Source organism: Pleurodeles waltl, chromosome 3_2, assembly GCF_031143425.1.
Source record: "Pleurodeles waltl isolate 20211129_DDA chromosome 3_2, aPleWal1.hap1.20221129, whole genome shotgun sequence".
In the NCBI taxonomy this organism is placed as follows: Eukaryota; Metazoa; Chordata; class Amphibia; order Caudata; family Salamandridae; genus Pleurodeles; species Pleurodeles waltl.
The window spans coordinates 75,939,967-75,958,239 of NC_090441.1; the positions used below are offsets into that span (position 1 = coordinate 75,939,967).

The following is an 18,273-nucleotide window of genomic DNA, read 5'->3' on the forward strand; positions in this document are numbered from 1 at the left end:
AGGGGCTCACTCCTGGGAACCAAGTGGAGGGGGAGCTGGGCAGAGAAAAAATAATAATTCTCATTGGCACATTTCGAAAGATTGCATTAATATGCCAATGCATGGCCGCAGTAGTTCGGTAAATGTAGAGTAGTATAGTTATCAATTAATTAGTTATGAGGTTCAGTGCAAGCACTCAAATGGACATTGATAGATACACCCAAAAAGCCAATAGTATTATTTAAACTGGGTGAATACTCCACTGGGCACATCCAAGACAAGAAATAATGTCTTTTTTCAATGCCTAAAACACACTAAAGATCTAAAACTAGCACTATGTAAGTAATTATGAAATTCTATTTTTTAAGAAAAAGATCAGACTCCATAGATTTCAGTAGAAACATACTGGATAGAGGTGACCAAAATGTGTGTTGCGCTACAGTGCAGAACTCCACTGAGACAAACAGCACATGACTTACACTTCCTGTGGGGTGTTTCATCCCGCCATTGCAATACCTCTGCGACTCCCTAGCCACCTTCTTCTGCCGCAAGATCGCAGCCATCCATGACAGCTTCAATACTCAGACACCCCCCACCCTGTCAACCACTGACACTACAGCCTCACCGTCCCCCAGCCTCACCAACCTCCTGCTCTCCTGGACCCACATCAACAACTACGACACCATCAAAATCACGAACACCATCCACTCCAGCTCACCATCCGACCCCTGCCCTCACCACATCTTCAACAAAGTGAGCTCCGTCATCGCACCCCAACCCTGGAAGATCATCAGTAGCTCCTTCAAGACCGCCACCTTCCAGGAGAGCTGGAAACACGCAGAGATCAACGCCCTCCTCAAGAAACCTAAGGCAGACCCAAAGGACCTCAAGAACTTCCGGCCCATCTCCCTGCTCCCCTTCCCGGCAAAACTCATCAAGAAGATTGTCAACAAACAAATGACCCGCATCCTCGAGGAGAACAACACTCTGGACTTGTCCCAATCCATATTCCGCAGCAACCACAGCACAGTAACCGCCCTCATCACCGCTACCAACGACATCAAGACCCTACTTGACAACGACAAAACCGCTGCCCCTCCTCCTGGACCTCTTGGCCGCCTTCGACACCATCTGCCACCACACCGTACACACACACGCCTCAACGATGCAGGGATTCGCAACAGACCCCTGGACTAGATCATCTCCTTCCTCACCGGCAGAACCCAGAGAGTCCGCCTCCCTCCATTCCGCTCTGAAGCCATCACGGTCATCTGCGGAGTACCCCAGGGGTCGTCCCTCAGCCCGACCCTCTTTAACGTTTACATGGCTCCGCTCGCAAACATCATCCGATCACACGACCCCAACATCGCCTCTTACGCTGATGACACCCTGCTGATCCTCTCCCTCACCAAGGACCCTGCCACCACCAAAACCAACCTCCACAAAGGAATAAAGGCCACCTTCGAATGGATGAAGAACCGCTGCCTGAAACTGAACTCTAACAATACTGAGGTCCTCATCCTCGGCTCCACCCTCTCTGCCTGGGATGACTCCTGGTGGCCTGCCACACTGGGAACCGCACTGACACCCACCGATCATGCACCCAACCTGGGTTTCATCCAGGACTCATCGCTATCAATAACCCAGCAATTCAACGCCGTCTCTTCCTCTTGCTTTAACACCCTCCGCATGCTTCGGAAGATCTACAAATGTATCCCCACTGGAACCAGAAGGACGGTCACCCAAGCCCTCGTAAGCAGCAGACTGGACTACAGCAACGCCCTCTATTCAGGAACCACCGCCAAGCTCCAGAAAAGACTGCAAAGCATACAGAACGCCTCCGCACGCCTCATCCTGGACATCCCCCGCCAATGCCACATCACAACCCACCTAAGAGACCTGCACTGGCTCCCCGTCAACAAGAGAATCACGTTGAAGCTCCTCACCCACGCTCACAAAGCACTGCACAACACCAGACCAGAATACCTCAACAGACGACTCTCCTTCTACACCCCGACCCGCCAGGTTCACTAAGCTGACCTTTCCCTCGCCACCGTTCCACGCATCCACAGAACGACTGCCGGTGGCAGATCGTTCTCCCACCTTGCTACCAAGACGTGGAACACTCTTCCTATCCACCTGCGACAGACACTGGATCTGCTAACCTTCAGGAGACCCTCAGCGCCTTGAGACCCTCATGGGTGAGTAGTGCGCTTTACAAATACTATAATTGATTGATGGACAGCCTGCATACTGGAGGTGGAAGCTTTGCCAGCAGTCAGAATGGACCAAGAAATTTTGCTGGAATATGGTGGTTAAAAATGGGATTTGAATCTGAATTCCCAGTGTTTTCTTTGTATGTCACAACTTATGTTTTGTTCTGTGCTTGTGCCACTTTCAGGCGCATTTTTCTTGTAACTCAAATGGAGCAACTTTATCTGTATCGAAGATTTTTTAGCATGAAATGCAATGCACTGGTTCAGTAGTTGGGACCTGATACCAGTGAGTTAAAGATGATGAGGATCTCTTCATTCTGGAGTCAAGCTTCATGTCAAAATTCCTCACGTCAACAGCAAGACATGGTCTGGTTGCGGATTAGAAATCTGTCCAGTATTAGCGCCGTCTGTGTTGGGACATTTTTTAGGGGAGACTTGCACTGCCCTTGGAACTACGCTCGGCAATTGAACAGCTGGTTGAGTTTATTTTGGAAATTGTGTGTGCGCCATCTTTATTGTGCTATACATTTTGCCTATGGCGGTCCTGGACACTGTATGCACCAATAGATTTGAAAGGGGGTTTGGATACACTGGTATCTCCATAGCCCTGGGTGTGAACTAGTGTGGTATGAGAGAGGGGAGTGGGCTGCACTCGGAGCCCTACAGGCCTCAGGTTCTCACACAATAGTTCTAATCAGTTTAGCTTTGGAAGTGAACCTCTAAACTTTCCCCTTCCTGTCTCTTTCATCTCCCAAAGAACAACACCCAGAGAGGCCACTTCCTGAGGTGGAGGCGCCCCCTAGGCCCACTTCTAATCCATTTTACACCACAGCTGCAGTTGGCTTGGGTGGTGAGGGGATTGTAGGGAGACATTTAGGGGGGAGAGGTTGGCAATACTCCATATCTGAAACCAGTCTCACTCCAAATCTGGCACTGAATGTAGGAGATCAAAGGAGAGTGCATCAAGGACACCATTTAAAAAAATAGGGGATTGTTGAAGGTGTAGTGGCAGTCCCATGAAACGGAGGGAGGGATCCTACAAGTGAATGAGGCACCTCAGGCAGGGACTGAAGGAACCCAAGACTGCGACCCCCAACAAGGACTGGGTGACCTCAGATATATGCGACACAAGAGATCCTCAAGCGAGGACAAGGAAATTAAGCAGGTATATTGGTGGCGGGGTGCACAGTGGTTGGATTTCTGGACTTCAGTGCCATATTTATTGCATTGTGTTAGTCTTGATAGCTTTGGTCTTGGTTAATCTCAACCGAACAAGTCTGACTAAAATACGTTATAACAGTGCCGTAGATACCAACAGTTTGATTGAAAACATGGTGTCTCTAGTGACAAGGAGTAATGTGTCCTTCCTACCCTTGTAGGGTGGAGAGGGGTTCACTTGGATTGCGGCATTGAGAGCAGAGTCCTTAACTTTGTGTGTCAAGAGCTGGGCCCATATTTGGTGCGGATATATATTTTAAATTAGCAGTACTGTAGTTTTCTTTAAAATGGAGTCAAATGGCGAAGGCGCCAGAATGTGGGGAGATTGGTGCCTATGCGGAGGGTGTGGTGCAAGTGAGATGACTGATTGCAGGTTGGTGAATCGGGGGAATGGACCTGCAGCTCGGAGATCCGGGCCCAAAAACTGGGCTGACTTGGACTCTGGCTGTTTGCTGATAGTATCCACTGAGGATTGGCGTGGGGCCCCGGTCTCCACGTCACAATGCAATTCCTCACAGAACGCAAAGGTACCACTGCCTATAGATGAGATGGGAGCATGACCACCCCAGCTCATGGACCTTACTTAACATCTGAGCCAAAAAATGTCACCAAAGGGCTGAGAAATAACTCCTAAAACTGTGGTTCCCAGTCTGGTGTGCCATCAAAACTAGCTAGAGGTGCTGCAAACAGAGTGCCACGGCACACAGATTGGGAACCGCTTTATTAAGCTTTTTTTATAGGCATTAGAATCGGGCAAATAGTCTGTTCACTGTTAGGCTACCTTTAGACTACCGCTCCAGCAAAATCAGCTGATCAGCTAAGAGGTTGGAGCATAAAGTAATGGATGTACATGTATACTGCATAATTTCAAGAGCTTTAGCTTGTGCTCGAAGAAGTAGTAACTGCAAGATCCTAGCAATGTGAGAAAATATATGAGTAAACAATGCAAATCTTGAAAAGGGGTTTCTGCAAATGTTGGATTGGATGTTCATCCTCATGTTGGGCTCACAGTATAGACTATAAAAGCAAAGTGGGATCCATTTTGGATGCCCCTGGTTGTAGCATGTCACAAGATAGAGGGTGAAGGCATCTTTCCTAGACATCAGAAGTGTATTGCCTGCATTTCTGTTGCTGGAGGGTGGTGTTCCAGATGTTGAGGTGAGGAAGACAGTGAATGGGCTCTCTGGTACCTTGGTTATCTCTAAAAAAACAAAAAATATTAAACACAGGACCACTTCCAGGGTACAATGTAAATACTAGACACTTTGTTTTCCCCTTTGACTTAATCAGATAAAGGAACAAGAGTAAGGGATGGTAAAAGCAAAGAGAGAGTGAGAGAATTGAAGAGTTCAGCAGGTTGAGACCTCCATTTAAACACCAGCTTCTGCTGTCTAATATAGATTCATAGCCGAATTCTTTGTAGAATTTATTTAGAAGAAACTCTGAATGAAAACAACTTAAGGAAGGCTAGTGGTGAGCCTTAATTAAAATCTTATTTATTAAATATAAACATATCAGATTATACAATAATATATTTTATAGAATGCATTTAAATATGATTTAATATACAGTAGCACAGTGAAATAAATGGCTTCTTGCCACCCAAAAACCCAACAAATAAGTACAATCCAGGACGAAGATGAGCTGAAAAATTCTCTACATGAATAGATAACGAATCTCATTTGAGTCCATTAGTACAATATGATGAAAAGAATAGCTATTGAACACAATTATTTGTAATATTAAAGAAACAAATAGGCCTTTGAAAACAAAACTAACCAGTGCTTCTGAGAAAAGAGCAAAATACATGCCTGTAGAATGGAATTTTGTTATAAAGACTGTCTGATCTTTTGCTGTAATGGATGTGAATATTGGGTTTGATAACTGACACCAACTCCTGCTTTGTGAATTGAGAAATACTACTGTCAAAATACAAATTAATGTATGTAAACCTAACTCCGTCGGATCTGTCATTAATTAAATAAGGCACACATTACCTGAAGAATACCATGAAAGTATTTCCCAGAGAGGATGCCATCTTCAGGAAAGTCACAAAAGGAATCATATAAAAGGTAAAGCAATAACTGGACCCAAGGGAATTCAGTGTTAGCTCTAGGCCTCGCTCTACAAGGGAGCCCCTGCCAGGATTGGCTTCACACCACCCAGACTTTCCCCAGAGAACTTCTGCCAAACTCGAGGAGTTTTGAGGCTATGAATCTCATATTTAGGTGGCTCGACTCCTCCTGAGCACCTTCAGACCCCATGGGTACGGGAGAGGGCCCTTACTGGTTCTCTGCTGACCTCAGTGCCAGTCGGACCCCTTGGATCTGGTGATGGGGCCAGTAACACCGCTCCCCTGGCAGCCTCCAAACCCCATTAGTTTGTTCTTATACCACCATGGTCATCCAGTGGGAGGCAGGATTCGTCATCACCTGCCCAACTTGAAGTCAATTACATCTGACAAGTGGGTTTTGCCAGTTATCAAGAAGGGCTACTCAATCCCTTTCTAGGAAACTCCTCTACCCATGCCACCGAGTTATGACTGGCTGACGGAGGACTATCTTGTCTTGCTCTGTCAGGAAGTGTTGGCTCTTTTGGCCAAAGGAGCCATCAAGAGGGTGCCAGCATCAGAAGTAGGTTGTGGTTACTATTGACACTACTTTCTGGTGCCCAAAAAGGATGTAAACCTTGGTCCTATCCTAGGCCTGCACCTTCTCACCTTTTTTTCTGAAAAAAGGGAAGCTCAAAATGCTTACTTTAGCTCAGGTCCTGTGTGCCCTGGAGCCTGGATGGTGGCATTGGACTTGCAGGACGCATATTTCCACATCCTCGTCCTGCCGGCTCACAGGCGCTACTTGTGGTTCATGGTGAGCCAAGGACACTGTCCGTTTGCTGTGCTCCCCTTTAACCACACCAGCGCTGCTTGGGTGTTCACGAAAGTGATTGTGGTGGTTGAAGCACATCTGTGGAGGTCAGGGATTCCAGTCTTCCTCTACCTTGATGATTGGCTATTGAAGGCAGGCTCAACCCAGGCAGTTGTCTACACCTCTAGACTACGGTGGCCCTCCTGCATTCTCTGGGATTTACTGTCAGTGCGTCTGTCACACCTGACTCCCTCTCAGACCCTTACTTTCATCTGGGCCATTCTAGATACAGTGCAGTTTTGGGCCTATGCTCCCAGACGGTGAGTCCAGGATATTCCAGTCATGAGTCCTTTGTTTCATCCTCTATTGTGGACTTTGGTGAAACTGATTTTCAGGCTGTTGGGCCTCATGGCCTCCTGCATCATTCTTGCAACACATACCCGTTGGCATTTGAGGGTTCTGCAGTGGGGCTTCAACTTCTAGTTGGCATAGCATCAGTGGAATTCCCCAGATCTTGAGGGGAACTGCAAAAGACCTGCAGTGGTGGATAACGAACCGCGATTGGATCAGTAGCAGACCCTCTTCACTTCCCAACCCAGAGCTAACAGTAGTGACAGATACATCACTCCTGGGCCCGGGAGCCCCCATCTGGGAGAGGTGGAGATCAGAGGATTCTGGTCTCCGGCAAAGTATGGGCTTCAGATCAACCTGATATTGTTTCCGGCAATCCAGTTGTCATTGAAAGCCATTCTTTATCCTATCAAGGGAAGGCTTGTTCAGATTTTCAGACAACATCACCACCATGTGGTACTACAACAAACAGGGTGGGTGAGGTTGTGGACCCTTAGACAAGAGGCCTGGCGCCTCTGAATATTGCTGGAAAATCACAGTATATCACTGGTGGTCCAACACCTAGATGGCTCTCTGAACGCCAGCGCAGACTAAATCAGCCATCGATGCCAGATGGACCCTGAATGGAGTCTCCACCAGGAAGTGGTGCAAGGTGTCTTTTAAAAGTGGGGAGAGCTTTGCTTAGATCTGTTCTCCACTGCTGAGAAAAAACATTATGTCAGCAGTTTTGAGCCTGGAGTTTTCAAGGCAGTTCTAGCTTGAATATGCTTTTCATCTCAAGAGGAACTCCTGCCTCCTGTGCACCTTCCACCAATATCACTCCTGCCCAGATTTCTCAAGAAGATCAGGGACGACTGGGCCCAAACCATTTTGTGGCTCCCAATTGGGCATGGAGAGTTTGGTGTCCAGAAGTTCCGAGCAGTGGCCCTCCAATTGGGCTGCCACTTTGAGAGGATTGGCTGTTGCAGCAGCAGGAGAGGGTTCTACACTGAACCTGCACACCTTCTGACTTCATGCGTGAGGATTGAGAGGCGTCTGTTGACGGCTTTTTACCTTCCTATTGAAGTCTGTGATGTTATTCTGGGAGCCAGGTGTCCCTCCACTAAGATAGTATACGTCTGTTGTTGGGGCAGATTTGTGGCATTGTGTGCATCCACAAACTTTGAAGAAAAAAAAGAAAACCACTCTCGCTCTCTCTCCTGCTCTCTCTCTCTCTCCCTCTCTCCCTTCCTATTGTCCCAGCAGAGCTCTGCTCTGGGCACTGTTAGACAACTTTTAGCTTCCAATATGGCATTCTTGCAGCTGCTAGACCAACATTTTTGGTTCAAGTTGTCATTAGGTTCCCTAAAGGAATACACCGCATGTTTTCCACTCAGACCATTCATCATGCCCCAGTGGCATCTTAGCCTGGACTTCACCTTCCTCATGTGCGCTCCCTTTGAGCCATTACACAACTGCCCACTTCGGTTGATGACTATCAAAATGGCTTTTCTAGTGTGCATACTATCGGCCAAGAATGTCAGCGAACAGCAGGCCCTCGCTGTACAACCTCCTTATACCGCCTTTAACCCAGACAAGCTGGTTCTGAGGATCCGTGCCTCTTTTCTTCTAAAGGTTGTGACACCCTTTCATGTAGGCCAAACCATCAACTTGCCTACCTTCTTTGCTCCTCCTCACCCTTCTAAAGAAGAGGAGAGACACCACCTTTGAACCCAAACAGAGTATTGTTCTACATTGATTGCACAAGAGTTCCGGGTGGATGATCATTTCTATTAAGGCTATGCTGGAGGTAAGAAAGGGAAGGCAGTGCAGAAATGGACCATCTCATGATAGATCGTGCTCTGCATAAAGATCTGCTACGTATTGACCAAAAAGCAACCACCTTGAGGACTTGCATGTTCATTCTACCAGAGCCAAGGCTGCAACCACTGCTCTAGCTTGCAGAGTCTATGTCCTGGATATCTGTCAGGCATCAAAGTCGGCGCCCTTGCACAAGGTCAGCAATGTGATGATCAGGTCCATGGTGATAGGCACTTTGACCGTTTAGTCCTACAGGAAGTTTTGGTCTAACCTGTTGGCAGGCCCACCTCCGGGCAGGTATTGCTTACCTTTATTCTAAGGTAAGGATTTTGCGGCTAGACATCTGTCAGATGAACAAGTTACTTACCTTCAGTAATGCCTTATCTCGTAGAGGCTCTGTCTAGCGGCAAATTCCTAAATGACCTTCCATCCTCCCTGTTCTGAGAACTAAGTTATTAGGGTCGTTCTTCTGAGGGCCTAAGCAATGCACACCAGTATGTCCTCGTTCTTCATGGCTCCGTGTTTCTGGTGTACCAAGTTGCAAAAAGAAACTGATGTCATTGTGCTGGGGTGGCACCTAAATAGGCAACGTACTTGTCACATCCAGCGTGGATGACGCTGAGCTGAATAATGCCACCTACCGGCTGTAGGGATGTGGGTTCTGCTTGCAATACCCATCCACTTTTTTGACACAACTTTGACTGAATTGCACTGGGTCCCTGCTAACCAGGTCCCCAGCGCCAGTTTTCCTTCCCTAAAACAAGACATCTGGTCACTTGATCTCCTAGTGACCAGGCCCTTCAGCGCCTCTGTAAGTCACTAGTAAATGGTACCTAGGGCAGGTACTGAAGATGGCCCGTCAGAGCTGCAGCACAATTTGTGCCACTATGAGAGACCCAGCACCAACCTTCAGTAGACTGCCATTGCAGGCTGTGTGACAAGGTGCTCCCCAAATTGAAAACAAGGCATGGCATACACTTGTGCACCATGTCTCCTAAAACACTGCTTTTAATATCTGTAAATTATCCCTACAGCAGGCCTTCAGCCCTAAGGCAAGGTGCATTATATTACAAGTGAGGGCATATATGCCCCTACTTTGTCTTTGTTGATTCTTAGACATAGTAAGTGCACAGGGAAGCCTTATTAAATACATGTGCTGGACACTGGTCAATACAAGTTTCCCAGCTACAATAGCTACTCTAAACATCTAGGGATGTTTGGTATTGAACATCTTTTTATTAATAAACCCTCTCTGATGCTAGTGCTGGATTTATTGATACATGCACCTAGAGGGCACTTTAGAGGTGCCTCCTGAAAAACATATCAACTGTTGCTGAGCTCTCTAACTGGTTCTGGCCCACCTGGTACCAACAGACGAGAATCTGACCTCCCAGGGGGAGAGCCTTTGCTCTCGAGAGGTCAGAAAGAAACGCCTGTCTGTGGTGTTACCCACCCATCCCTACAGGATGACCTGCACTCATGGCCAGAGCTTCAGAGAAGCCAAACAGTCTTTGATATGAGGAACTTGCCTTCCTTGGGGGGGAAGATGCCAATCTCCCTGCCTCAGGGCCCATCTGGTGCCTGGACAGGTGGAAAAGTTAACTGTGCCGGAGGGGTGTCTTACTTCCAGACTGGGAACACCCTTAGGTGACCAGCCTGAAGTGGTCACTACTTAAATTCCACCATCTTGTGTTTGGTGGCATTTAGCAACTCTGGAAAGGGTGATGCCCACTCCACACAGGAAGGGGTCATCTATGGAGTGTAGTGATCCCAAGGGTAAGTAGTCTATTGCCTACTACCCTTCACTCCTCTCATCCCCTAAATTGAGTGTTTAGGGGATCCCCTGATACCAGATCATCAGGTCTTCGCTGGAATAAAAGGAGTGGAAAAAAAAAGCCTGCTGAACCGCAGAACCAAGGAGCACAACTTACTTGGCACCCAGCCGGCCTGCCTGCTGTGCCCGACCCTTGAGGAGCAACTGACCTGTCTTGTTGCTGCAGCCTCCAAGAAACAGGGAGAGCCACCAGGAGGAACAAACTTGGAGTAGAGGAGCTGCTTCCCTGCATCCGCATGCAACCAAGAAAGATCTGTGAGGACCCGGTCCACCAGAAACCCAACTCCAGACATCACCACCGCACCCGAGCCGCCCAGTCCATGTTGAAGTGTGCCAATGGTGTCCGCGTGGTCCCCTGGCCCTCCAGAAAAGAAGCCCACCCTGTTTTCATCCACTGTAGACTTCCTGATGGCATCTGCAGACTGTTTCTGCAGACCCCACTGTAACTGCAAGTGAAAAAAACCAACACCCTAGGACACCTCTGCACCTGCCTGTCCCTGACCCAGGAGAAGAGAACCAAGGGTGTCCCCATGTCTCCCCACTTCGTGAGACCTGAGCCCGTTGCTGGCTTGGTCAGATTGGACCCCAAGTCCACGCCTGCAGAGAGACCCCCCTGCAACCATGAAGAACTCTGGTGCTGAACCTAACGCCAGAAGACAACCCCCTGCACCTGTGCCCTTCAGCCCAAGGAGTAGTGGACTGACTGTGTCTTCATGTGCCAGAGGACCTCAAGGGTCAACCCCACCTCTCCTAACCCTCCCCCGTGGATTCCCCTGGACTGTCCTTCCAGGGCATTCTTGCAGCAACTTGGCAACCGGACCATTCACCATAGACTTGAATGGGACACCTGATGCTGTAACACACCTTTGCACCCAGACGCACCAAAGCTCCTGGAGGTGACCTATTGGTGTGGTGTTGGACCTTGCCCCAAACTCACCTTATGTCCAGGAGATTGGTCCCATACGTCATTGTACTCAACCTGGATTGCCGTGTTTTTAAAAACTCTAAAAATTCATAACTCGTAAAGTACTCGCCTGACTCCGGTGATCTTGGTATCAAAGTTTATATAAAAGTGCATGTTACTTTTTATAAATTGGTGTTGGATTTCTATGAGTGTGTGTCTCACTTACTGCACGAGTGTGTGCCACACATGCTTAGCACTGCCTTCTGATATGCCTAACTGGTCGACCACACACCCCAAAAAGAGAGCATTTGGGATGTCATTTGTGCATCTGTGATACCTCTATGGATTGATTGGACACTTTGCACAGTGTCCCTTGTTTTGGTCCACCTTATAAAGAGCCAACTTCCTACACCAGCATTCAGAGGTACTGCTTAAAAGTTTCAGCATCCAGTTTGACGCCTGTGGAATATTCGAAGGTAAGGAATCTGCGGCTAGAAAGAGTCTCTACGAGGTAAGGCGCTACTGAAAGTAAAGTAACTTATTTCATTCTTAGCATTTCTCCAGGGATACAGGATGCACATTTATGCAGTGCTCTAAATAATGTAAACAATGACTTACTAAAAAAAAATAAAAAATTGGGATGGTAAAGCACAGCTTGATCTTTAACTTTGTTTTCTGGTCTCATCCCCGACCTTACTGTTTTGTACTGTTTCATTGCAGGGAAGTTCGAGCGGATACGAAGTTTAGTGGACGGAAGAGAAGGCCACACTTCTGAGAATCATCTAGAAGCAGCTGCCTTTTTTCTCAAAAGCTTCATGCTGCGTTCTCACCAGCTGCGGAATGCTGCTTGCCATGGACATTCTGTGTGCAGCTGGCTTAGTTTGCCAAAGTGGTTTCATATGGCAATTGAAGGAGAAAGGTCTAGGCCAAGTTGACGCCAGGCATTGAGGAACGATTAAGATTATTCTTCAACTGACCAGAAGGAATGTCAATTTGATCTATACTGAATATGTTCCTGCATTTTCCTGAGGAACATTGCTTTCCTTTGTATTCTGAGGAACTGGTGCCACCTTGATTGTTGTGCGGGTGTACATTCTTAAATTCCGGATGGAGTCCTTGCACCAGTATGAGTGTACTTAAGGATATCTGTATCAAATATTGGACCCAGAAGCACATCCACAATAGAAAACTGCTTGCAGTGCTACGTCGATACAACAATGTTTTAAACAGGACGATCTAGGCATATCAATGTGTTAAATAAAGTCTCGACAAGATGTACTTACAAAGTGTGTTTCCCACATATTTTCAGGGTTCAGATATGTTTATCAGGGTTATACTATCCTATTGCCAAATCCATGAAGGTTTCATTCTGAGGTGTCATCTGTCTGACTCTGGCTGCAAGTGGATGTCTTAGTATCAAAGCTTAAAAAGCAGGACTGAAATACTTGTGTTCCTAGACCAACACCTTAAATACTTGTGTCCTTTGAGCATTACCTGACAGCACTGATTAAGAGGGAGCGAGTCTCCTGCACTGGGATTAAGAGTGACTCACAAAGAAAACACCTTTCATTGGGTGCAATTTGATTGTGGCAGGCAAAGTACTAGCTTACGAAGGCCCTTACAGCAAATCAGGACGGTTCTTTTCCTATTCAGTTCCGTCACAGCAACTCCCAGATTTCAATTATATAGAATAAGAAAGCATGTGATTCTATAATAGCACACAAAGGGCTACGTTTCATTTTTTGTTTTTGAAATGCGTCTCATTTTCCTTTATTTACCATGTCTGTGACTGCTTTCAATCTGCTGTCTCCAGCAGGCCACCAACCCTGTGAGGGCGGCCATTCCCAAGGGGGTCGCTCTGACTCGCAATTTGCGAGTCGCAAAACCAAACTTTAGTACATGTAGCCCAAAAGTACTCGCTGCACCTCATCACAAGGCACTGAATTTAATATTAATCAAAGGAACTTCCTAGAAGTATGGATAAATTACTAATCTATAGGCCCGTTCTCAAGCAAGAATGTCAAGTCTACAACTTATTCCCTGCTGCCAGGTCGGATTCCAGAAGACTTGTTTTTTTAATATCTTTGCAATGTCTTGGATTCGGAAAATGTGGAACATGAGGGAAGCTTTAGTATTTCACATTTCAGTTAGCAGAGGGAATGGTGCTTAAGTAAATAGACTTCTGAACGACTCCTGCCTCTTGTTTGTTGGCTAGGGATCGAGGTCTATGGTGGCTCACTATAAATCCGTACTGGAAGGCTATTCCATAGCAGGTGCCCCCTTTTCTCTTTGTGAATTTTTTCTACAACACTTGGGCAAAGATCTACAGGCTTTTTAATAACATAGTTAACATGTTATTTTTTGCTCCACAGAACCAAATGCAGTGGCAGCAACTTGAAACTAGTGCGCTATCCAATTATGTCAGTGGCCTTTTGGTGTTGAGAGTGTGCAGTGGCTGTATTGTGTATTAAAGATAAAACTTAAACACCACTTTTGGAAATACAGGAGGTCAATTCTTAAAATCATCTTGTTCCGATGAATCATAAGGGGCCCATCAACCAGAAAAGCCAGAATCTCATTACATTTTCTGGACTAAGTAGGAGCCACCAGAAAAGCTCTCCTAAAACTTAGCATCTCACATCCACTTGAAAGAGGATTCCACAAACTAATACTTTTAAAGTATTATATTAGGTTTCCACACATACGCTGGTCAGCAGATAACAGTAAATATTCCTGTATCCCGATACTGCATTGCCTTCTTCCAATAAGAGATGCGCTTTGTGATTGTTCATTAAGTAATCACAGGAAACGTGTTCCTTAAGTAATCACATGAAACCTCCTTACATTTGTGGGAATAACGTCCTTTTGCCAGGTGATACAACATAGCATACTAGTCACGCATGATGGAGAACTTTTACAGATAAATAATGTACTTTTCTCTGGCATTTGATCTTTTACAGATGTGCCTGTAATCTGAAGAGGTTAGCAATGGACGATGGCAAAGTTACTTTTTTTGTTTAGCATTTTCTGCCCAACTGCTGCATCAACATATCCTCAGCATCGAAGCAGTAGTGCTTACAGAAGGTCATTCAAATGTTCACTAGTGACACATTAGTCTTAAACACTGTTTATTCTCTTTAACTGAACAGTCGCTCTCACAACTGACTGTACCTTATGGAACAATCAAGTGAGGCATAGACCAGAGCGTCTTGGGGATATAGTAGCTGAGCACCCTTTTTCCATCCACTGTATGCAGTAACCTCTTTGTCTTGGCTATGGATGAGTTGAAACACACTAGCATGGCTCCATCGTGAGATGAAAGCACTTTCAGAGTGGATGATGGGTGTGTTCGCAGGCCACCCACGTCAATGGTGAAATTTCATATACAGCTCCTTAAAGAATGCCTAAATCTCTCTTACTGTCAGGTCTTGGGTGGCAGCCCCTGCGTAAGGAACCTGAGGTCATCCGGAGGAAAGCCCTCCGGATGGTCCCTAATCACAGGTTAAAAAATAAGGTGCTGTGGATGTTTTGCTGTAGTGAGATAGCTCCTCTGGATATCTTGCTTATGGATGCATGTTGAAGGCCAAGCACAACAGATGCTATAATATTTCATGTGCTTCACTTACTATGAAATCATGTAGTTTTCAAAACATCCGATATTAAACTTATTCCATTACAGATCACAGATAGGGTTGGTAAATTGAGCTCTGGAGTTGGTCAGCACCTCCGTTAAGTCTTGGGAATGTTGCCAAACACTAGGACCGGAGGTGCCAAGCCAAGAGGTTGAGAGATGCAGGATTGTTATGCAAGATTCTATCTACATCACTGCTGAGTAGACCTCTTGCTGCCAGCCAGAAGATGAAAGTGAGGACACCTCAATAAGCATATCAGTTTGGAGTCCTGCTTTTGCACTGCCCAGTTTAGAAGCAACAGAATAATTTTGCAGCTTCACTTCATTGGTCCCCACTACAGCCAATACAGCAGATTGGTCAGCTGGAATATATACATAAAAAAATTACTTACCCTCTAAGCATCTGAACGTGACACATAGTGCTGCAGATTCACATGCTGTGCATACTCCTGCCATCTAGTGCTGGGCTCGCACGTGTACAAGTTGTTTTTATTTGAAGAAGTCTTTTGTGTCATGAGGCATAGTGTCTCCTCCCTTAGTTGGCAGTGCGCATGGACAGCAGCTTCATAGTTAGATTGTTTTCCTGCCCACCAGGTGAGGATGGAGATCAAATTTAAGAAAGCATAAAGATATCCATGCTATAGAAAGGTATAATAGACAAAAATAGGAGCTGTCTGCAACAACCAAGGGCTTCTGTGGAGAAGGGTGGCACATATGCCATGAACAGTTGCTTACAGGTTAAGTAACATTTCCCACAAATGGCTGTGTTTTTTGCAAAGTGGTTTTGTCCGGACAATGTAGTACATGAGGGCTCTCTTTACATCTAGTGTATGAAGTGCCCTTTCTGCTCCTGAGCTTGTATATGGGAAGACAACTGACATTTCTATAATCTGGTTATGGCGGATGGAAGAAATCACCTTGGGTAGGAATTCTGAATTCGTAACAAGGACTACCTTCTCTGTGTGAACCTTGGAAAAAGGTTCCCCTAAAGTGAATGCTTGAATTTTGCTTATGCGTCCGAGTTAATGCTGACTAAGAAGGCCACTTTCCAGGACAGAAATTGTAGAGAGCAAGCGTTAAGAAGCTCAAACAGGGTCCCCATTAGCCCTGTAAGGACTATATTGAGATTCCAGGATGGGGCTGGTGGTACTCTGGGAGGGCTAACTCTTTTATGTCCTTCCATGAAAGTTTAAATTACAGAAACTCCACACAAGGAAGGTTGTTCCCTGTTCTGCAAGTATGCTGCCACTGCAGCCAAATGTAGATGAATAAACATGTATATCAGACCTTGTTGCAGGTACAACAGGTAGCGGACATTGTCTTGCCCTTTGGGTTTTAGGGGATCAGTGTTTGGGTAGACACTAGTGGATAAACCTATTCCACTTTGCTGCATAGTATGCCCTAGTGGTCGGGTGACATGCTTTCCTAAGGTTGATTAGGCATGTGGGGGGGGTGAGGGGGGGTGGGGGGTTAAATTTAGGTAACCAAGCCAGATTGATAGGTTGAGATGTTTGAGTTTGGGTGGCTCATGCTCCCTTGGTCTTGTATGTGAAGATCCAGCCTGTTAGGGAGCTTCTTGTGTGGAAAAAGCAATAGCTTGAGGAGGGGTTGTGAACCAAGGTTGTCTGGTCCATGTGGAAGCCACCAGAACTAAGGTGAGGGAGGCCTGCCAGAGGTTCTGAACCGCATACTGAAGAATGTGGTAAAGATGCGAAAAAGCATAAGCATTTGGCCCTGACCAATTCATCTACAGTGTATTTCCCACGGACTGTGGGAGTGGAATCCTGGAGGTGAAACTTGGGCATTTGGCGTTTTCGGCAGTTGTGAACAGATCTAAGGGCCATATGTACAAACACTTTTTCCCATAGACACAGAATGGGTAAAAACCTTTGCTACATCTGGCTCCATGTCAGGAAACCCTTATTGCCAAAAATAGTGGCGCATGACTTCTGGAAGGAGTTCCCACTCATGAACTTGTTGCTGCATCCAGCTGAACGGGTTTACAAACTTGTTGTCTACTCCCGGGAGATACTCTGCTAGGAGGTGAACCTTGTGATGAATTTCCCAAGCCCAAACTCCTGCGCTAACCTTGACAGCTGGAACAAGTGAGTGCCCCCATGTTTCTGAAGGTAGTACATGGCAGTCTTGTCTGTCTTGATCAGGGCTATTTTGTGGTGAATGTGGCAGAATTATGCTTTTAGTACCAATTGGACTGCCAAAAGCTCCAGGTAATTTATGTAATATGTCTATTGAAGGGGAGTCCACAAGCCCTGAACAGTGAATTCCTGTAGATGCACCCCCCAACTTCTGAGAGAGGCATCCATGGTAATGCGAAATGGGGCCCAGAAAAGGCCTGCCTGCAGCACATTTCTGTTCTGCCACTGCAGAGTGTGATGGGTGCTGGCCATTACCAACACTACATCTTCTCATTGACCTTCTGATAGGGACTCATGTTCTGCTAAGCACTCTTGTAGCGTACGCATGTGTAGCCGAGCATGCTGTATTATGGCGATTGAGGAAGCCTTCATGCAGAGGAGACTTCTGACTGTACCTACTGTTAGCTGATGATGTGGCTGAAAAAGCAGTGGTAACTCAAAAGGGTAGAACATTGAATTGGTAATGTTGGCTACTTACCACAAATCTGAGGTACCGTTGATGTGCTGGGTGGATTGAGATGTAGAAATAGGTGTCTTTCGAGTCCAGGGCAGTCATGAAGTCGCCCCACCTCTGAAGTGGTATGACATCCTTTAGTGTGGCCATTTGGAGATGCTCCAATCGGATGTACCTCCTGAATGGCCAGAGGTCTAGAATGAGCCTGAGAGACCCATCGTTTTTGGGAATTAGAAAATACAGGGAGTACAACCCTGTGTTGCTTTGGTGGAGCTGCACTGGCTCTATGCCTCCTTTTTGCAAAAAAGCATTTACTTCCTCCCGGAGTAGGTGTGCTTTTGTGGTGGGATGGTTGGTGGTGTGGTAGTGAGCTCCAGACATTGTGACGGGGACCCCTGCATTTACACCTCCTGCCCCCCCCCCGCCCAAAGGTGTTGTATGATCGAGATGGGAGTCGCTGTTTGTAGGAGGCTGGACTGGCTTGTAGTGAGTACCTAGGGGTACTTGCACCTTGCACCAGGCCCAGTTATCCCTTATTAGTGTATAGGGTGTCTAGCAGCATAGGCTGATAGATAATGGTAGCTTAGCAGAGCAGCTTAGGCTGAACTAGGAGACGAGTGAAGCTCCTACAGTACCACTTAGTGTCATATGCACAATATCATAAGAAAACACAATACACAGTTATACTAAAAATAAAGGTACTTTATTATTATGACAATATGCCAAAGTATCTCAGAGTGTACCCTCAGTGAGAGGATAGGAAATATACACAAGATATATATACACAATACCAAAAATATGCAGTATAGTCTTAGAAAACAGTGCAAACAATGTATAGTTACAATAGGATGCAATGGGGACACATA

The 18,273-nt window shown here is 46.3% G+C and overlaps 1 protein-coding gene across 1 annotated transcript in view; it reads left to right on the forward strand.

Annotated features, from left to right (window-relative positions):
- The window catches only part of BUD23 (BUD23 rRNA methyltransferase and ribosome maturation factor), a 117,046-nt gene extending 104,594 nt beyond the window's left edge, over positions 1-12,452 (forward strand). The window contains exon 12 of the mRNA XM_069226787.1: positions 11,887-12,452. Within this exon, the coding sequence (XP_069082888.1) occupies positions 11,887-11,941 (55 nt within the window). The 3' untranslated portion in view covers positions 11,942-12,452. The remainder of the gene's footprint in view (positions 1-11,886) is intronic.
- Positions 12,453-18,273: the final 5,821 nt, after the last annotated feature.